Source organism: Macaca mulatta, chromosome 3, assembly GCF_049350105.2.
Source record: "Macaca mulatta isolate MMU2019108-1 chromosome 3, T2T-MMU8v2.0, whole genome shotgun sequence".
NCBI lineage: Eukaryota > Metazoa > Chordata > Mammalia > Primates > Cercopithecidae > Macaca > Macaca mulatta.
Genome location: NC_133408.1, coordinates 170407507 through 170429724, shown reverse-complemented (window position 1 = coordinate 170429724; position 22218 = coordinate 170407507). Strand labels below are relative to the sequence as shown.

Genomic DNA, 22218 nt, shown 5'->3' with positions numbered 1-22218 from the left:
ACGGTCTTGCCTAACCCCCGCACATAAAATATCCCCTTTCAGAACTTGCCATCTCACTGCCCCTGTTTTATTGTTCTCCATAGCATCTGTCACTGAATATCTGAAATACTATGAATTTACTTACTTGCTTGTTATCAGGCTCTCTCACCAGGATGTAAGCTCCATGAGGGCAGAAACTGCTTTGTTCACTGCTCTATCACCAGTGCCTAAAACGATGCTAGGTGAAGAACAGGCATCCAATAAATTTGTTAAATCAATGAATGCCTGTGTAAAAGAAGGGACACAGTTTAGATTATGGGTGTTGGGATTCTCAGAGGAAGTGAAAATGGATGAATGATGCATAGGAATTATTAAGGCAAAAAGTGAAGGCAAGAGCAGTTTAGGTTTAAGGGGCAGCATATGCAAAGATTTTACAGCGTGAGCGTTCGAGGAACTAGTGTTTTCAAAGGCCAATGTAAGCTGGAATACAGTGACTGAGTAGGAGGTCGTATAGAAAGGTATATAGGAGCCAGATCATTGCCCGTCATTTTGAATTTGTCTTAACTGTGATAGGAAGGTTCTGATAACTTCATCATGCAGCAACTATATGGGGAAGACGCTGGAATGGAGCAAGAGTGAAGTAGTGGAACTAGTTAAGGGAACCCAGTATTAAGATAGTTTGACCAAAAGCTGACGTTGATTTGGATTAGGGTACTGGCAGGAAAAAATGAGAAAAGAGATGGTCAAGACACATTTTCAAAGCAGAATAACCAAACTTGAAGGTTAATTAAATGTGGGGGCTGATGGAGAGGGAACTGTCAAGAATGACCCCAGTTTCCTGGTTTAAGGAGCAGGAATAGATGAAAGTGCTGTGTACTGAGACAGGGAAGAATACAGTAAGAGTAGATTAGGGGTAGAATTTGACTTTTTAATCTACTGTTTGAAATATCAATGAGACATTCCAGGAAGGCTAGGGAGCTGTCAAGTAGTTAAGACTCCCTGACATCTCTGGAAAAGAGATCTGGGCTAAAGATTATAAAATTTATAAGTTCTTGGGATACAGGTGTACTTAAATCATGGAAACTGTTTAAAATTACCTAGAGAGAGTGGGTAGAATTGAGAGAAGAAAACCTAGGATAGAGTTCTGTAGAAGTTTAAATTTTAGAGATTAGGTAAAGAGGTGGAATGAGTAATTAAGACTTAAACTGTTAAGGAACAGTTAGAAAGATGAAGAAAGCCCAAAAGAATGTAGTATCACAGAAGCCAAAAGATGAGAATGTTTCAAGGATTGCTCAACTGCTCTGAGAGTTCTAGTTATTTGAGGATTGAATTTAGCAACAAGGGGGTCAATGTTAATTTTTTTCTCCTTTTGAGAAAAGAAAGCTTTGAAAATTAAAGTATGTATAATAAAAAATTTCTCACTTTACCCATTTTTAAATGTACAGTTCAGTAGTGTTAAGGACATTTACATTGTGTGGTGCATCAATGTTGATCCTGACAAGAATTTCTGTAGCAAAGTGAGGGCTCGATATTGAAGCAAACTTAATAATCCATGGGGGTAAGGAAGTGGTGACAGAACATATTCAGCACTTCAGAAATTTGGCTTTCATGGGCAACCTAGCTATGTGGCAGTAGCTAGAAGAGAAAGGAGAGTCGAGAGAGATAGAGGGATATTTTTTAACTGAAGGTATTAATCCATTATTGAATGTGGATTCAAATTATTCTGTACAGAAGAAAACACAGATGATATTGGAGAGAGAAAAGGTATGTTATGGATTGTGAATCATGAGAAAGCAAGAGACAATGGAGCTAGAACTAGAACAGACTAGCTTTTGCCAAAAGGCGGGAAGGAAACTGGCAACAGATGCAAACAGGTGTGCAGTATTTCTAGGAATGCTGAATGTCTGGGATGAATAATCATAAATAAATGGTAATAGTAATCTGTCAGCTTGTATATTCCTACTCATCTCTTCTACTATATTTATGTAACCCCTACTATGTACATGCCCTGAACTACTTGTGACCAAAGGAATAGACCAGTCAGCTGTTCAAGGCCTTCAGGAACATCTCTTTGATGTCGTTCCTGGAAGCTTCTGAATGGGCTTGGGAGAGATAACATTTTGGCAACATTTACTTCAAGGCCACAATATATGCTGCATTAAAAAATTACCCTTATTCTACTTTCCTTTTCAAATAATCCCCAATTATATTTCTAGACCCAATTCCTGAGAGGTTACACAATGAGCGCTGGTTACAGAATAGTTCAAGTGATACAATGCCAGGGAAATCCGGGGACAGCACCCTTCCAAAAATTTCATATTTCAGAAATCACAGTGGAATTATAAAGTATTTAGCACTGAATGGCAATAAAAGCACTACTTTAAAAACTTGCAGGATACAGATAAAGCAACCGAAATTTCTCTTTAAGGGAAATTTATAGCCCTTAATTATATATTAGAAAATAAGAAATACTGGAAATTAATTGATAGGTATTTAACTTGAAAAGCACTTAAGGTGCTAAGGAATAACACGCTAAACTCAATGAAAATGTAAGTGAGGGATTAATAAAAATAAATATAGATATTAAACAAATATATACATTTTAAAAGAAACAGATATATGATCAACAAGAAGATATATGATCTTCTTATTTGTAAAGACTACACATAAACCTCTATAAGTTTGTCTAAATATACAGACAAATCTTTGTTAAGACAAAAAAGAAAAAATAGAGAATTCACAAATATATGACATCAATAATGAAAAATAGGATATAACTACAGACACCATAAAGAATTTTTAAAGAGAATACCATGAACCATATACCAACATTTTAAAGGTTTAAATGTAGTATGTAATTTTTTAGGAAAAAGATGTGAATCATCAAAATTGATTGAAAAAATAGAAAACCCAAAGAAACCAACAATCATTAGAGAAATTAAATTGAATTTTCAAAATACGATAGTTTCACAGAGGAGATTTACCAAATGGTCAAGGAACAAATCATACCTATCTCATCCAAACTGTCACAGAATATAGAAAAAAGAAAGAAATTTCCAAATGCATTTTCCTTCTTGCACAAAGTGCAAGAAAGGAAAGTTTTAAACCAATGTCACTTATGAACATAGATGCTAAAATAAAATACATGAAGCACTATATTAATAAATAACAGTACATTAAGGCAAAGCAGGGTTTAACTCAGGAAAGCAAGGGGAGGTTCACATCAGAAATATCTATCAATATGACCTGTCACATTAACATAGCAAAGATAAAACCTGTAATCATCTCGGTATTTTTAGAAAAAGCATTTAACAACATTTCAATATTCATTTCATGGTTTAACAATATTCCTACTTTAAGCATAAATGGGATAGAAGGAAACTGATAAAGGGTTTCCACCAAAGACTTACAACAAATATCATAATTATGACACATGAGAAACATTTTCAATGAGATAAAAATAGGAAAACAATGCTTGTACTCACCCTTACTATTTGATGTTATACTGAAGGTGCCAGCCCATCCAAGGAGATAAGAAAGAGAAAAATGTATTAGGGGTGTTATTTATAGATAATATTATAATCTACATGAACACACAAGAGAATCTACAAATAAACTAACTAATAAGTTCAGCATGTTTGCCAACATTATCTAACACTTAAGGTTATTGCAAAATCTACAGGATCTCTACCAACGACAGTAGCAGCAATGACCAATTTAAACATTTAATAGAAAAGAAATCTCACTTATAATATCAGCAAAAGCTGTAAGGTACAATAGGAATAAGTCTAACAAAGAGGTATAAGAGTTTTATAAGCAAATTATAAAATGTTATTGAAAGACATTTAAAAATCAGAATAATATTAATGTACTAGGTGGCTCAATTTTTAAAGTTGTCATAGCGCCCCAATTTTAACCTATAAATATAACTAAGCAAAATACCAAAAGAGTTTTTCAATGCAACTTGACAAACTAATGCTAAAGTTAGTATAAAAGAATAGAAGTCCAAAAATAGTCTATACATTCATGAAATTAATAAAGCAGATTCTACAGTTATCAACATGGGTGGCTCTCAAAATCACATTGAGGAAGAAAAGCAAGTTGCAAAATGATATGTACATTACCTAACAATTTTTTAAATGAACAAAGAGAGGATATGCCCTTCTACACATCAAGATTTACAAAACCATAGTAATTAAGACCGTAGTATTGGGTCAAATTTGGTTTGATCAGTGGAAAAGGACAAACTAGAAACATATCCATGAACACATAGAAATTTAATTTACAATCATGGTGGCATTACACACTAATAAGGACACAAAAGACTGTTCAGTAAATCAGGTTACCACACGCCTTCCATATGGGGGTTGGGGGAAAAGGGAGGAGTAAAATTATTAAATTCCTACTTTACACCATTAAAAAAAAATAAGTCCCAGATAGATCAATCTCATGTGTAGAAAGCAAAACTTTAAAACATTAAGGAAGACATAAGAGGCTACCTTTATGCATCAGGTATGGAGAGGTTTCTTTAAGAATCCACAAATGACACTATAAAGAAAGAGATCAATGAATATGAGTACATTTTAAATTTTCTATAGTACAAAAGACATCAAAAGCAATTAAAAGACAAGCCACAGACTGAGACAATATATTTAATGTTTATACACATGAATTCCTACAAATCAGGAGGAAAAAAGATAAAACATACATGATCCAATGAAAAAAATGAACGAGGACCGTGAAAAAACAAATCTCAGACTTGGAAACCTCAATAACCAATAAACATATGGGAAAAAAATGCTTAATTTCACTAGCAGTGAGAGAAATTCAAATGAAACAACAAGATACTGTTTTTTAAAATAATCAAATTGGCAGGAATAATAAAAGTCTGAATCTAAACAAGATCATGTGAGGGAAACATGAACTGTCATACACTGCTGATGGTTGTGCAAATTGAACCATTTGGCAGTCTCTCACAAAACTGAAAATGTGTGTGGAGCCCGGCAATTCTCCATCTAGGTAGATACATAGAGAAATTCTCACATATGTGCAAAGGAAACATGTACAAGTAGTACCAAAATATTGACAGCAGTTTAATATTCATCAATAGGGGAATGAATAAACAGGACACATTTGTATGCATGGATCTACAATATAGCAATTAAAATGAATGAACTGGATCTACATTTATCAACACGAAGAGAAAAAATAAAAACACACCATGAAGGAAAAAAACAAGTCCAAGAATAATATGTACAGTCTAATACCATGTTTGTACATTTAAAAAAATCATTTAAACCAATATTCTGCATTTTATAGGTTCACATCCAGTTAAAGTGTAAAACCCAGATTGGAAAGTTACATACCAAATTCATGTCAGTGTTTGCCTTTGGGGAAAAGGGTGGAGAATGGTATTGGGGGCAGTACAAGGGGAACTTCAATTTTATCGGAAATGTTGAATACTTAATAGATCTGAGGGCGACGTGACAAAATGTTAACATATTAATTTTATGAGACAGGTATATGGGAGCTTGTAATGTTCTCTCTGCATTTTAAACATCTTCACATTTTTTCTAAATAATAAAACCAAAACAGCTAGTAAATCACTCTATCTCTGATAGATTTTAATGCGTAGATAAATGAACAGTTAATCGTCTAGAGGAACTTCAGAAAAATTAACTGTTTTGCAATGGAATCGCCTTAAAAATAGTAACACTGACAATATTATTTAAAAACTGCTGAAATGAATAAAGTAGATTCTATAGGTGTCAACCTGGATAGTTGTCACAATCATATTGAGGGAGAAAAGTTGCAAAATGATATGTATACTAGTGAACCATTTACTTAAAAATTTTAATAAATAAACACGGGTATATACATATATTTACATATATAATTAGGTAATAAGGGTATCAAAACAAATGCAGATTAAATAGCCACTTTATAATACTAATTACCTAGAAAAGTGAAGAGGGAGAAAGGTGAATGGGACTGGGGAGGGAAATAAAGTGACATTCAACTCTATCTGTAATGTTTAATATAAATAAAAACATGAAACAACTATAACAAAAATTTCACATTTGATTATCCTAGGCAGTAAATACATGAACGTATGTTATTCTTGCTGCATACGTATTAATTTTCAAAAGAAAAAGTACTTAAGAACTACAAATAAAATGCACATAATTCACTCATAAAAGCTTGTATACATCAAAAACTAAGATATGACTATTTTTAGAAATTATCCTGTTTGTTTTTCTATGTGGTTTTACATTTTTTAAAAGAAAAACGAGGGAAAAAATGAAAGCAATGAAGACACGTAAAAGAAACCGTACATGCATTTGATTATAAAAAAGGCAAACCTCCACAATCACAAAACACCATATGAGCATTCTATATCATGTGCTGCATTTCCTTACTTTTAACTTTTGTCAAAAGCAAATTACAAGAGACTGCCTAATTGGAAACGTGACTTTCTATTATTAAAATGGTGGGAGTCCATTTTAATGTGTTTATCTCGCCGCTAGACTATAATTTATATTTCAGCGTTTAAATTTGTTTGGATGCCAGTGACAGGTTAATGCAGTTTAAACATGCATTTTTCTTTCGTTGGCTGAACAGTTAAATCGTTACCTAAAGGATTTTAAGTTTCAATTTCAACCGGGAGAGGATTCTTTGCTTTTCCAAGGTTAAAACTGTTTCTGGTTCGAGATGCTATTAATTAATGGCTACGTAGCGGATCTATTTAGGGAACTGCTCCCGGCCCCCGGGTTCACAGTTGAGCTGCTCAATGAGAAAACTTTTTTTGCTACAGACTTGGGGATATTTGCAATTTAGCCTGAGAGCGGCGAACGGGGAGTGAAATGGAATTCCAGACCACTTCGCTAACAATCGCAATTATGAACCGAAAGACATGTCAGGTATTAGCCATTTTTTTCCTTAAAAAAAAAAAAAAAAAAAAAACTTTCTGGGACTCCGCGGGACACCCAGCTGGCTACGGACCAGCGGACGGCGAGCCGGGGGGAGGGGGGGCGAGGCCGCGGCAGCCCAGAAGTTCCGACCGGGGAGTTTCGCTCCGTTACCATTACCTGGCTCGCCGGCAGAAGAAAGAACGCGGAGACAAGATAATTTCTGAGGCTGTTAAACATGACTTAGCCGGGGGGCCGCGCGTTCCGAGGGGGTGTCCTGCGGGCCGGGGCGGGCCTCCGCCGCCCCCGCGGGCTCCGGTGCGTCAGGGGCGCGTCAGGCGGGGCGGGCTCCGCGCGGGCGGCGGCGGCAGCGGCTGCTGCGGCGGCGGCGGCGGCAGCGGGCTGCGGGCGGCGCGCACCCGGCCTCCTGCTTCTCGCTCCGAGGCTGCGGGACGGACGCTCCGGGGAACTCCCTAGCCCGCGGCCGGCCGCGTTCGGACGGCGCTAGCCGGCGGCCGGGCGGTCCCAGCATGTCGGCCGCCGTGGCGTGCCTGGACTACTTCGCCGCCGAGTGCCTGGTGTCCATGTCCGCGGGCGCCGTGGTTCACCACCGCCCGCCGGACCCCGAGGGTGCGGGCGGAGCCGCAGGCTCGGAGGTGGGTGCGGCGCCGCCGGAGTCCGCTCTGCCGGGTCCGGGGCCACCGGGGCCCGCGTCGGTTCCCCCTCTCCCGCAGGTCCCCGCCCCCAGCCCCGGCGCGGGCGGCGCCGCGCCCCACCTGCTGGCTGCAGGCGTTTGGGAGGACTTGCGCGGCAGCTCTGGCGAGGGCTCCTGGGAGAATTCGGGGGAAGCTCCACGCGCCTCGTCCGGCTTCTCCGACCCGATCCCGTGCTCCGTCCAGACCCCGTGCTCCGAGCTGGCTCCCGCCTCCGGCGCCGCGGCGGTCTGCGCTCCCGAGAGCTCCTCCGGTGCGCCCGCCGTCCCGAGCGCGCCTGCCGCCCCGGGCGCACCAGCAGCCTCTGGTGGGGTCTCTGGAGGGGCCCTAGGGGCCGGCCCCGCCCCCGTCGCGGATCAGGTGCCCCGGAGGAGGCCCGTCACACCTGCTGCCAAGCGCCACCAATGCCCCTTCCCGGGCTGCAACAAAGCCTATTACAAGTCGTCGCACCTCAAGTCTCACCAGCGTACCCACACGGGTGAGCGTCCTTTCTCCTGCGACTGGCTCGACTGCGACAAGAAGTTTACGCGTTCCGACGAGCTGGCCCGCCACTACAGGACGCACACGGGCGAGAAGCGCTTCTCCTGCCCCCTCTGCCCCAAGCAGTTCTCCCGGAGCGACCACCTGACCAAACACGCTCGCCGCCACCCAACCTATCATCCAGATATGATCGAGTACCGGGGGCGTCGTCGCACTCCCCGCGTCGACCCGCCACTCGCCAGCGAGGTGGAAAGCTCCGCCTCCGGCTCCGGCCCCGGCCCGGCGCCCAGCTTCACCACCTGCCTGTAGGACAGTCATTGCTGTCAGTCTTACCCTCAAGGATGATCCCCCAGGCGGTTGTCCCTGCCTTCTCTCTGCCCATCCCCCTTTCCCAGAGTCATTACACCAAGGCACAGACTGGTTCCTCTGCTTTGAGGGTGGGTCCAGGCAGACATGTGGATTCTGGGGAGGTACTGGGGGCCGAAAAATAGCGGGAATTCTTGCAACGCGTATATCATCCTAAAAGTGGGGTTTGCCTCAAGACAGCCCCCGGGAACTGATAAGAAGGGATGAACTCCGGTACTCTCCGGAGTACTGAAGATTCTCCCCTCCCAGGAACCAGGGATGTGAAACTGGAATTCTCAGATGCCTGAGGAGCTCCCAGTCTCAAAGGACTCTGGTGTCTCACCCATCCACCAGGGCGGACCTTGGAGAGGGTGTCAGGGGTGGCAGTCTTGGAGATGTCCAGGACTGGGATGGTGAGAGGCCTTTGGAAACAGAAATGATTTCTATTTCTGTAAACAGCAATGTTTACTAATTTATTTTTAGCATCTTTTAAATAGGGATTCCAGGTTGATGGGAGGCTAATGCCCTCCACTCCCCCAATTGCCCCAGCTACCTCTGCTAGGAGAGGCCACATAAGCTCCATGTAGATGTGTGGCTGGGATATGCTTCTTGATGTCTGGGGTGTGAGTCTGTTTGCAGGTCCTATTGCATGATTTGGAACCCTGCGCTTGCGTCGTAGCCCTTCTCCCCATTTCGATTCCTCCTTGAGGATGGTAACTTCCTGGCTCACTCTCACGCTGAGATTGGTTAAACAATTTGAAAACAACCGTAAAGGCACCAGAAAGAAAAGGGTGGTCCAGACTAGTTCTCTCTTCACTCAGAGAGAAAACTCAAGCGACCTTAAGGTTGGGCGGGGCCCAAAACAAGCGCGTTCATAACCATTGATAACTTTCAGGGAAATAGAAGCGTGTGGACACAGCTGCCCCACCTTATGTAATCTCAGGAGTGGTAGATTCTGTTCATTTCCTAATGGCTAACTAGGGGGTTATTTCCCTCAGAGTCTGCAGATTTTTGTTTCTGAAACAGGTGAGTTGGTAGATGGGAGAGGGAAGGGTAACAGACTGGTTTCTTTCAAGGAGCTGGCTGCCTTGGATTTGAGGAAGGAGTAGCGAGGTGATAGGTATTATCAAATAGGAGGACCTTTCTCCTCTGACCATATAGTCCCTCCAAGTTATATCCTCAGGGCCCCTCTCCCAATAAGAAGGAATCAGATATCAACAGTATTTGTTTTTTCTGTATGTGTCTCTGCTGCTGTGGATGAAATCATTGACCACTCTGCTTGTGTATGTGTGAATGTGTATATATGTGACCCTTTCTTTGGAGATGAGGCTGAAAGGCACTTCCTGCCCTGGGAGATCCCCTCTGACACCCTCCTGAATATTTTGCAATAGTCCGTCACTGACATTTGGGGAAGATGCTGTCATCTCATAGGACCCTAACAGGCACCTGGTTAAACAAACTGCTTTCCCCTATTTTGCAGATGAGGATACTGAAGACTAGATAAGCTCAAAGTCATATGCTGGGTTACTGGGAAGAGCCATGACTAGAACTTAGGTGTCTGGCCTGCTAAGTGACTCTTTCCCTCACACTTGGTTACCCCATCTCTTCCTCCTCTCTGGGACCTTAGTCCCTCCCTCCCTCCGTATTCTGTATTGCTTCTATGTACCTTCACATGTTGATTGAACCCTTTGCCTATTGTGTTTGACCCAAAAGCCCTTTTCTTAACAGGTTACTTTCCCTCCCTTCACACCATGTTGACATAAAGTGAGAATAACTTTTTGGCATCGTAGGAGAGACTTTCTCTTTGGACCTGCTAGGTTAATTTTCAGTGTGAATTCCCTTCTTTTTCTGGTCCTGGGCATTCCAGCATCCTCAAGAGAGTGAATGATACAAACATGGCATTGGGACTCTTCTAAGTGCTTCTACACTAAATGAGGGAGGGGTCCTTAGAAAGGACCCAAAGAGTATGGCCTATGACCCTGAAGAGGTTCAGTATTTCCCAATGAAGGCTAAGCAGGGAAGGTAAGACTGTTGAGTTACCTGTGGGAGGAGAAGGCCCCCATTGTGAAATTGATTTTTGGTGGTGAAAGGAGTCCTCTCTTTGCTCTGTTTGTCTCTTCAGCTAGGGCTGGATAGCTAGGGCACTGTGGGTCCTATTGAAGACTACTGTTTCCTCTTTGTCCTTTTCAGTTGAAGATCTGCCACCGGGCAAGTGGACCAAAGAAACTAACAGGAATTTCCACTAACCATTCTGAAATTGGTTTCAAGAAAGCTTGGCTTTTCCAACCACCTGTTGATAAATAACTTGATTCTCAAGCTCCCAAATAGTGTCCTTATTTGGGTTCTTGTACATTGGGGACTTTCATCTGGGGATGGCCTCGAGAATCTCAATGCGACATGTCTTTCATTGGTAAAACTGACTCCTCCCAGGTCTTGAGGTGGTGGGGAAGGAGATACTCAGGACATACATTGGAGTAGCCAGATACAAAGTTTTTAGGTGGGTCTTTCTTGGTCTGAGTATTGTTGTTACCTTTTTCACTCCAGCAACCAGAGAGTTCTCAAGGAGTAGTTAGTGAAATGCCGTGAAAAGGGCTTCCTAATTTTATTGGTGTTTCTTTGGTTTCTTTTTGTTAATCAGATGGTGCTCAATGAGTGAGTACATATGGGGGTTGGTTGGGGTCAGATTGAACCTCTGAGCCCTTGCCCCATCCCTGCCATCCCCAGTTCTGATGTAGGAATGACCCAGTAGCAGAAACTATTCATAGACCTCTTCCTGAAATATGGGTTGGAGGCTGGGGATGAGTTCTAGGTCAGACCTTGGGTGTGAGGGAGTTGGATCCCCTGCTTCTGCTGGGAGGATGTGAAGAATACAGGCTTTGCCCCCACCCGTGGAGGCAAGAATATGTCATTTGTCCCTATTTCCCTGTTCTTCTCCAAGCAGGGAACCATTCTGGAATGTCATTTGTGACCCCCATCTCTACCTCTACTCACTTGTCCCCAAAGGAAAAATGATTGTATTCTCTGATGGAGACATAAGGAGGGGAGGTCATTGTACACACACACACTTAAGTTCTCTCTTTTACACCTCCCTGCCTGCAGTGTGCATGCACTTCACTCAGATCCTGCTTCCATAGGGTAAGCACACCTGCTGAGCCCCAGACCTGCCTTCTAGAGGCAGGTTTGAAGAACACCTCTCTCTGTTCCTACTTTTGGGGCAGCCCTGCTCCTTGCTGCTATCCAGGTAAGTATTTCCACTGTGTGTTTTTCTTTGGGTAGTCCAGATCCAAGACCAGGAATTAGGAGGAGTGGGGGAGACAGTGTATTAGAAAGCCCAGTTTTGACCGTGATACAGCTTCATCAGCAAAGTAACATTTGACCCTTGAGCAACATGAGTTTGAACTGCACAAGTCCACTTATGTGCAGTTTTTTTTCAACTAAACAGTTCAAAAATAGGGTATTTGTGGGATGCAGAGCCCGCTTATATGCTGTTCTTTACACATATACAAAAAGTCACATGCGAATAGAGTATAAAAAACTCTTCATATACATGGGTTCCACAGGGCCAGTTGAGGGGCTTGGGTATGCGTGGATTTTGGTATACGCAGGGATCTTGGAACCAATCTCCATGTATACCGAGGGATGACTGTACTGATATTTTGACCCTCATTTGTCTGATTCTTGTATCTATTATTCATTTGGCTGATAACATAGAGGGGAAAGAGGTAGAATTAATATTCTCCCTTAAGCCCCACCACATCGAGATGTGCCTTGCCTGTTAAATCTTGAGAAATAGGCACTTCACCTGGAATTAGGGAATCAAAATAAGATGTGTGGAGATTGGATGTCTGTAATGCCAGAGTACAGGGCTTTAGTGCTTTAATGATCTTCAGCCTTTCAGTTCTTTAGTCGTTTCAAGTCTTAGCAGCCTATGATAGCAAGTGTCCTCACACAAGCCACTGATTTTTTTAGAGTCTCTGAGCATAGACTTTGGCAAAAGTGAGCTGTACAGACCACTGTGGCTGATTTTGATTCACATAGATGTAGCTGAGACAGGATCACTGCAGAAAGGGAAGGCACTATTGAATAGATCAATTTGTGCTGCCTTTATTCTCAGCCAGAATTGCAGTTGAGGATTCTAAGGTCAATGGCATAAGTTCCATGTATATGTAAGAGCACAGGTTAGGGACATTCTAGCTCTTAAGTTCTTCTGGGAAGTATCAGGTCGTATCAGATCAGTTTCCCCCTTACCTGGATTTGAAATGCACCCTTGAATAGGGCTAAGGAGAGGCCAATGGGAGGCTTCAAGTCCTTTAATTTATATGGAATATCCAGAATCACCTTCTATTTATGTTCCAAGTTGATGCCAGATGTGTTTACTATATAAGCCCTGACAGTGGAATTTCAGGGCCTTGGCTGAATTTCTTGTGTGTTCAACCACAGAGAAATGGTGGATTTTATCATAAATACATAAAGAAGAATGGAAGTTTTTGTTATGTAAGGGTTTGAGGAAGAGAAAAGCAATAATCCCAAAGACAGGAAAGGTATTAAAAAGGCTTTTGCCTGAATCCTTCTCTCCCTAGGAATCAGAGTCTATTCAGGAAATAAAATGGGAGCCATATTTGTTTCAAATATATATTTAAATCTTGAAGTCAAAATAGAAGCAGTGCAAGGGTGAAAACTGAAGAAAGGAAGACGGTTTGATTAAGCTGAAAGAAGAGAAGGATTTATTTAGAAGAAAGGTGGTATTTTCAGAGGACAGTATTGATGATGTGAAAAGAAAAATAAGAAAGACCAGTAGCCAACAATCTTAAACATGGAATTATAAAGGAGTGGCGTTTTTATAATTAGTAGGTTAGAGGAGGTGATTAGAACCCTAAGAGATCTAACAGAAGCATGGATGCAAGCTTTACATGAATGTCCATCTTCACTCAGGATCTCAGGTCCAAGAAAATATTGAGAGGTACCTGCTTGAATTTGCAGAGAAAGCACTGGAAAATCATCCCTATGACTGAGTTAGGTATAGTAGATGATTACAAAAAATGTAAACAATACTTCCAAGTATTTTTAGCTTAGTTTCAGTGATATTACCATTGTCATTGGGAATATAGATGGTTGCTTGGAGGACGTACAGAAAGAAGTAGGTCTTTAGAAAGTGTAGGAAGATGAGACACATGAAATATATCAAAGTAATTGATCAAATTAATAGAAATTAGGAAGCAAAAAGGCATGACCATCTCAATAGTTTCAAAAATAGGTATTTGTTAAAACTCAGCAATGATTTGTGATTTAATTTAAAAACACCTTAGTAAAGTAGTAACAAAAGATAATTTCTTAAGTTGATAAAAGGTATCTGCCAAAAGCCTACTATAAAAATCAAACTTAAATGTTGAAACATTGCAATCTTTCCTATTGGCCACATGGTAAGATACAAAGAAAGTCTAGACAAACTTCAGGCAGGTAATCACATAAAAATACAATAAAAAAAGCATTAAAAATCCATCAATTGGGAAATGTAAAAGGAAGCCTCTACGTAAGTCAGACAAAAAGGGAAATTGCAGAAATTTAGAGCTGAATGAAAACAAAAAGCACTATATAGCAAGCAAAAAACACCAGGGGAAGAAATGTAGTTTATAGCCTTAAATATTTTATTCAAAAAAGAGAAAGATTGAATGAAGGTGAATGAACTAAGCTTTCAATTCCAGAAGAAAAGGAAAACAAACATTTAAATATTACAAAGGTTGTGGCCTCCAAAAGAGCATACTACATAAATAGATATGCACTATATATGTGGTTTAAGATTTTATAGGGATGTGGGGAACGGAGTGATTAGCACCAAAAAAATCTGAAAGCAATTCTGGAGGGGTGATAATAAAAAAAAGGATGAAAATATTATCATTAGTAAAGCAGAAATTAATGAAACAGAAGAAAAAATAGGTAGCTTGAGCAAAACTCTTTTAAAAGGCTAATAACAGTAGGTTTCTTTGCAAATATAAATTTCTTAAAAAGAGAAGTCAGGTCAGGTGCAGTGGCTCACGCCTGTAATTCCTCCCAAGGTGGGAGGATCATTTCAGCCCAGGAGTTCAAGAAGCATGGCAAAGCCCTGTCTCTACCAAAAAAAAAAAAAAAAAAAAAAAAATTAGCTGGGTGTGTGGTATGTGCCTGTAGTCCCAGCTACTCAGGACACTGAAGCCAAAGGATTGCTTGGGGCCAGGAAGCCAAAGCTTCACTGTGATCGTGCCACTGCACTTCAGCCTGGGCAACTGAGTGAGGCCCTGTCTCAAAATTAAAATAAAATAAAATAGAAAGCACAAAAAGTTATCAGGAATAAAAAAATAAAATCATAACACAAAAAACAGATTTTTAAAATTAGAATAATACAAACAACTTTATATCAAGAATTGAAAACTATATGGATAATTTTATAAGGAAATGTAAAATTTCAAAATGGTTTAAGAAAATGTAGAAAACCTGAAATTGAAGTGGTCGTCAAAGTTATATCTCCCAAAAGGCACTAGGTCTTGGCAGTTGTATTGGCAAATTTTCTAAGTCTTCAAGAAAAAGATAATTTCTATTTTTATAAAGCACTCTAAAGCATAGAAAAGGATAGAAAATTAACCAATTTATTTTATGTAGTCAAGCTAACCTTGATACCAAAACAAGGCAAATTAAAAGACAAGAAAAAAAATACACCAATTTTATCTATAAAGACAGGTCCACAAATCCTAAGTAAAATTCAGCAATGAGTGACAAGAATAATGCATCATAATTGTGTGAAGTTTATCTGAGGTATGCAAGATTAATTCAATAATATCTATAAACATAATTCACTACATTAATTGAATAAAGAAGAAAATCATTTACTTTCTTATGTGCCAGCAATCATCAATCAGAAAATGTAATAGACTAAGTGATTCCATATTTGGTAGCAACAAATAACATAAATAACATCTATGAAGAATACTATAAAATTTTTACTGAAAGACATGAAAGAAAATAGGACTTTTGAGACCAGCCTGACCAACATGGAGAAACCCCATCTCTACTGAAAATACAAAATTAGCTGGGCATGGTGGTGCATGCCTGTAATCCCAGCTACTCGGGAGGCTGAGGCAGGAGAATCGCTTGAACCCGGGAGGCAGAGGTTGCGATGAGCCGAGATCATGCCATTGCACTCCAGCCTTGGCAACAAGAGTGAAAATCCATCTCAAAAAAAAAAAAAAAAAAAAGAAAGAGAGAGAGAGAGAAAGAAAGAAAGAAGAAACTAGGACTAAGTGGATAAAAATAATGTGTCTGTGGATGGTAAAATTCAATACTCTAAAAATGTCAGTCCTGTCCTCAAATTAATCTATATAGTTAATGCAGTTCCAATCAAAACCCCACAATAATTTTTCTTCAAGCTTTTTAAAGGAAATATTACAGAAGATCATAGGGGAAATGAAGGAAAAATTGCTTTACCAGATATCAAAATATGACAAAGTTACAGTAATTAAGGCAGTGTGGTATAATGCAGGAATAGACAAAGAGATAAGTGGAATTGGATAAAGAGTTCAGAAATAAACCTGTAAATACAGTCCAGTGGATGAGAGAGGTGGCATTCATGTAATCAGGGAAAAGATAGGCTACTTGATAAATGCTATTGAGACAATTGACTCTTCATGAAGAAAACAAAATAATACACAGCATTACTTTCTCTCTCAAACATTTCATAACAATAAATTACAGATGGTAAAGACATAAACATGTTTAGGCTATAAAAAAAATAGTAAAAAATACTGGAAAATCCCTCTATCATCATTAAATAAGGAAGGTCATCTTGTTTAGGACACAACAAAATTAAAAATAAAAATTTAAAGAAGGAAAAAGACAGATTTGACTGCATCAAAACTTTTAAATGTTTTACATTTAAAAGCCTAAACACAATTAAATATCAAGCTACATTCTGAGAAAAATATTCGTCAGGCATAAGATCAATGTCTGGAATATATAAAGAATCAAAAATTCAAGAGATAAGAACCAAAAAAGTTGGCAAAGTATAGTAATAGGCAATTAAAGAAAAGACAAGGATTGAGAGTGATGGTTAGGGGCTCTCTAGCCTTACATATAATGCTTTCACTCTTTTTTTTATTAATTTTTTTGTAGAAATGAGGGCAGGGTCTTGCTTTGTTGCCTACGCTGGTCTCGAACTCCTGGCTTCAAGCAATCCTCCTGCCTCAGCCTTTGGAAGTGGTGAATTACAGGCATTAGCCTCTGTGCCCAGCCTGCTTTGACTTTTTTAAAAAGCAGAATAACCATGTATTGTTTGTATAAGTCAACAAGATTGACATTTTAAAGTATTTTAAAGGACAGAAGCAAAATAATGGTGGTTAAGGAAAAAAAAAAAAAAGCAGGTCAGACGCAATGGCTCACACCTACAGTCCCAGCACTCTGAGACAAAAACTTGCTTGAGACAAAAACTCAGGACCAGCCAGGGTAACATAGTTGTCTCTCTAAAATAAATAAATAAATAAATAAATAAATAAATAAATAAAAGTTAGCTGGACATGGTGGTGCATGCATGTAGTCCCAGCTATGCAGGAGACTGAGGTGAGAGGATTGCTTGAGCCCAGGAGGTTGAGGCTGCAGTGAGTTGTGATCACACCATTGTATTCCACCCTGGGCGACAGAGTGAGATCCTGTCAAAAAAAAAAAAAAGAAAAAAGAAAATCCTAGGTTTGGAAATGTGGAAATGATATACCAAACAAATGTTAAGTGTTAATAAAAGCAAGAAGGTGTGACATAATTAATGTCAGAGTCAAAATACAATTACAAGCACAAAACTAGAGTGCAGCAAAGGTAGATAATTTTATATGGAGAAAAAGCATAGTGTGCCTGCATATAGGAGTGTCAGCTCAGGAGCTCTCATACCTATTCTAGGACTTGGGCAGGGAGTTTCTTTTGCCCCTCATCCCTCACTAGGAATTCAGAGACTCATTCTCATTTTCTTAAGCTCATTGGAGGGATAGAGTTAGGGGAGTGTCAACACAAACCACACCAGAAATGAGCCCAATCTGAATTCTCAAAGGAAAATCTCCCACACTCCACTCCAGAGTACTCTTTTTCTCTCTTATTTTTCCACCATAGCTCTTGATGATCCAGAGCTTGACCCAGAACCCTAGTTCCCCTATCAAAATATTCCAGTTTAGTAAAAGGGAAGAAAAGCAAACAGTCAAAACATACAAACATTTACGATTCAACTTGAAAGAAAAAAATGTAGCATTTTTTATTGTCTATAGCTACTTGTGTCTTATTAAGAAGCTCCCCCTCCTGTTAATGACAGGTGAAAAATTTAAACTTGTCAATTAAGGTAATTTAGTTATATTTCAGTTAGTCTTTTTCAGTTTAAAATATTCCCATTCAATTTAATTCAGTGTTTTGGGTATAAATATTCAGTCAATTCAAAGCTCAAACTCTCCCCTTCTTCCCACCGTGGTCCCTGAATACTGGGAGCTTACATATACTCAGAACAGCAGAAAGGGAAGCAGTCTCATGGCTGTGTCCTCTGCTGTTCTCTGGATCCTCACTCATTTTCTATGCTGTGTGACTGTCTTAGGGGTCTCTGGGAATATTGTGTTTGTGCCCAGTGAATTGCAACAGGTCCTGTCTGGTGTTTTTGGTGGCTTTCTGACACTCACTGCTGGAGTCTGGAGTCTGGAATCCTGCTATATCTCTTACTGGAGGTCTCTGCTGGATGTGGCTTCCTCGTCCCCAATGCAGACTTCTCCTGGACCTTGGGTTTTCTCAGCACTCCTGCATGCTCTTTCCAAGGCATAAAAAATATTCTGGTCATCCTCCATTCCACACCAAGGCCACAGGGAACTGGGGTGCAAACCCAGGTTCATCTGCCTAGATACCTCTCAACCATGTAAGGACTACCTCTTGAATGGCACTGTATTGCCCCAGTGTCACACTGAACATGGAGTAAAAGTGAAGGACAGGCCAGACGTTCCAGATTCTACCTCAACTTCTCTGGGGTTCCTGATGTCATGCCCATCTTCCCATTCTGGGCCAAGGTCCAAGGTCTGAAGGGACTGAGGGGTTCCTTCCCAGGGATCCAAGGATTGGTTAGTCTCAACCCCTCAAACCTGCCCCCTGCCCTTGGCTCTTACAACTGGAAGAGCACTTTACTTTCTCCCTCAGCAGATGGCAACTTCCCACCATCATAACTGAAGTGTGCTGTACTTTCAGATTAGAGTAAAACCTTATGTCCAAGCTACGCTCTTTGCTCTTAATATTTAAGAGGTTTTGGAATTTTGAGCTTATTTTCTCGAAAAAGCTTTCAAGACTGTTATTTAATTTTGGGCTTCAAAAGCTGAACTCAAGTCCCGTGTACCCTTGCATTCTTGCTGTAACAACCATAATGCTCTCTGGTGAAAAAGGATGCCTCTGGTTGAGAAGGGAGTCATTATACGGAAGAGAATAAGAAAAGAAATCCCATTAATATTAATATTTTCAAAACAGATTCTCTACTTCATGTCAAGTTTTAGTCTGGTTAAAGATTAAGTTCTTAGTTCTGAAAGTGGAACCCAGAGCAGAATTTTTTATTTTATTTCCCCCCCCCCCTTATTGGGTCTTTATAAGAGAAGACAGTTACCAAGTATAAGTAAAACAAAAGAAAGCTTTGATCTGTCTTCTGCAGACCCCTAGAATTAGGAAAATCCCCAGGGAGATGTGGGACTACAGATACGACTCTTACAAACAGGGTATGGAACAAGTAGGTGGCAAAGAGGAGATCAGCAGCCTCTTGTCAACCCTGCTGGTCCCCAAGGAGTTCCCGGTCCACTCATCCAGTCAAGGGACAGACAGCAACTTGGTTGCTGAGTTCCAGCAGGGGTCAGCAATGGACTGGACTGAAGTGCATCCAGAGGCGGTGCTAGCTAGAGGCTTTCCTTCTGGGGTCGTGTGTAGTCATGGCTTTTATCTTTAATGAAACAAAACAAAAACAACAAAAAACACCAGGCTTTCATGGGCTAAGAAATACAATTCACAAGGATTAATTGAGCACTTAAAATATGGTAGACACTGTTGTAGGCACTTGGGACATTGAAGTGAATAAAACAAAGATCCTTGCCCTTATGATTTTATATTCCAGTAGAAAGAATATAGAAAATTAAAAAATAAATCAGCGTTGGGTAATAGAAGATATGGAATTAATGAAAAGTAGAGCAGACTGAGTGGGATCAACAGTGCTAGGTGAGAGTAGAGGTTAGGGTGAGGTCATAAACAGTGTGATCTGAATAGGCTTCATTATGCAAATGAGATGTAGCAAAGACTTGAAGAAGTTGAGGAAGTTAGCCCGCAGCTATCTGGAGGAAAAGTATTCCAGGCAGAGGGCACAGCTAAAGAAGCAACCCTAGGTGATGAGGTCAAGAAACAGTAAACGAACTAGCAGTACTGGAGCAGAGTTATGGTCAGAAGGAGGGGAGGGTGCCAGACCATGTGGGCCTCATAGGTCATTGTAATAACTTTTCCTATGGGTAAACTAGAAAGTCATTGAGGATCTTGAACAGAAACATAGTATGCTCTACCTGGCATTTCAAAAGATCATTCTGACTGCTATGTTTAATGCATTTAAGCTGGGAGATCTGTTAGGAGGTAATTTCACTATTCTAGATTAGAGATGATGGTGGCTTGGACCAGAGTGATGGTAGATTCTGATATATTTTAGAGGAAAAGCCAATAGACTTTCCTAAAGGATTGACAATGGGGAGTGAGAGAAAGAGAAGAGTCACAGTGACGCAAAAGTCTTGCCTGAGCAGCTGGGAGGATGGAGTTTCCATCAACTAAGATGAGGAAGGCTAGAAGTGGGGCAGATTTGTAGTGGAAGAAAAAGTATTCTGTTTTGGACATGTTGAGTTTGAAATAAAAATTAGACATCCCGTGGAAATTTTGATTAGGCAGTAAAATAGATACATCTGGTGTTTGGGAAAGAAGTCTGGGCTAGAGAGAAAAATTTGGGAGTTATCAGCATGTAGATGTTATTTAAAGCTGTAAGTCCAAATGAGATCAGCAAGAGGGTGTAGAGGGTGAAGGGATAAAAAGGCTAAGACTGATCCCTGGGGCACTCCAAGGGAAGCAGGAGGAACCAGCCAAGGAGGCGAAGAAGGCATAACCAGTGAGGTAGGAAGAAAGTCAACAGTGTGGTGTCTTCGAAGCCTAGAAAAGAAAGTTCACCCAAAAATGGAGTGGTCCACTTTGTGAAATGCTCGTGCTATGTCAAGTAGGATGAAGGCTGGGAATCTGACTATTGACTCTAGCCAGGAGGCAGTCATCGGCAGCCTTGATCACAGTAATTGTGGTGGAGTGGCAGGAGCTAAAACCCCAGCTGCAGTGGGTTTAAGAAATCATTAGAGGATCGGGCGCGGTGGCTCACACCTGTAATCCCAGCACTTTGGGAGGCTGAGGAGGGCAGATTACCTGAGGTCAAGAGTTCAAGACCAGCCTGGCCAACATGGTGAAACCCATTCTCTACTAAAAACACGAAGCTAGATGTGGTGGCAGGCACCTGTAATCCCAGCTATTTGGGAGGCTGAGGCAGGAGAATTGCTTGAACCCAGGAGGTGGAGGTTGCAGTGAGCTGAGATTGTGCCACTGCACTCTAGCCTAGGTGACAAGAGCGAAACTCTGGCAAAAAAAGAAAAAAAAAAGCGTAAGCGGAAACAAACTGTAGACCATGAGTACAGGGCACTATTCTGAGACATTTTCCTGCAAATGGGAGCAAAGAAATAGAGAAGTTGGCAGGGAAAAACAGGGTCAAGAGAAATGATTGCTTTTATTCTTTTTTTTTTTTTTTTTAAGATGGGAAGGAAAGCAGCCTGTTTATATGCTAGTAAAAATGATCCAAGAGGGAGTAAAAATTATTAATGCAAGACAAAGAGGGGGAGAATTGCAGGAACAATATCCTTAAGGCAGCAAGCGCAATGGATCTAATGCACAAGCAGAGGGATTGATTTTAGCTAGGAGCATGGACATTTCATCTGTGAAGCAGTCGGAGAGGCATAATATGAGGGTAAAGACACAGGTAAGTGGGTGGATGCAGTGATAGGAGACTGTGGAAGTTCTTTCTTGATTGCGTAATATTTCTCAGTGAATTAGAAAATAAGGTCATCAACTGAGCTTCTGAATGAGACATGACCTAATTGGGGGTTTGAGGAGAAAGGAAAATGTGTGAGTCATTTAGGAGAGGGGGAGAGTAATGAACTAGGCTATGTGTGATTCCCAGGCAGCATTAAGAATTCACTTGACGCTAGCAATTGTGAATTTAATGTGAGATTAGCCAGTCTGTGTCTGTGCCCACTTATCAGCCTCATTTAGCTGTGTGGGTTTAGACATGCATTGGGCAGAGAAGTTGAGTTACCCAAAGTTTTAGTTTGACCAAAAAGAAGTGAGGGGGACAAGGGTATCAAAGTTATATGAATGGGAGTACTTACGCTAAGAGACCATGGGCTTTAAGCTGGATATGGAGAGGAATGAGAACAGCAAGGTTGGGAAGAATAACAGCAAATAAATTGGTACAAATGGAAGGGTGTGTGTGTTTTTTATGAAAGCCAGTTTATTGCTTAAGGAAATGGCTTAAAATGTTCTTTTTACGGCTCTAAAAAATGTTCTTTTTGTCTTTGGCACATATTTGCCCCTGTATTACGGGACGTAATTTTTGTAAATAAATATTGTATGTATTTTGAGTATAGGATGCAAAGGTTTGTTGGGTTTAGACAGTAAACTGGAAAGATAGGAGAAAGTGATCAGACAATGGGAAT

At 40.6% G+C, this 22218-nt stretch overlaps 2 protein-coding genes across 3 annotated transcripts in view; both read left to right on the top strand.

Annotated features, from left to right (window-relative positions):
- TSGA13 (testis specific 13) overlaps nt 1-22218 on the top strand; it is a 156040-nt gene that overhangs the window by 85571 nt on the left and 48251 nt on the right. The window lies entirely within an intron of this gene.
- Nucleotides 7162-10745, top strand: KLF14 (KLF transcription factor 14). The gene has a single exon (XM_015134908.3). The coding sequence runs from the start codon at nt 7418-7420 to the stop codon at nt 8387-8389; it is 972 nt and encodes a 323-aa protein (XP_014990394.2). The 5' UTR covers nt 7162-7417; the 3' UTR covers nt 8390-10745.

Excerpts from the sequence above, each read along its gene's own strand:
- KLF14 (XM_015134908.3), top strand. The coding sequence starts at position 7,418 with ATGTCGGCCGCCGTGGCGTGCCTGGACTACTTCGCCGCCGAGTGCCTG.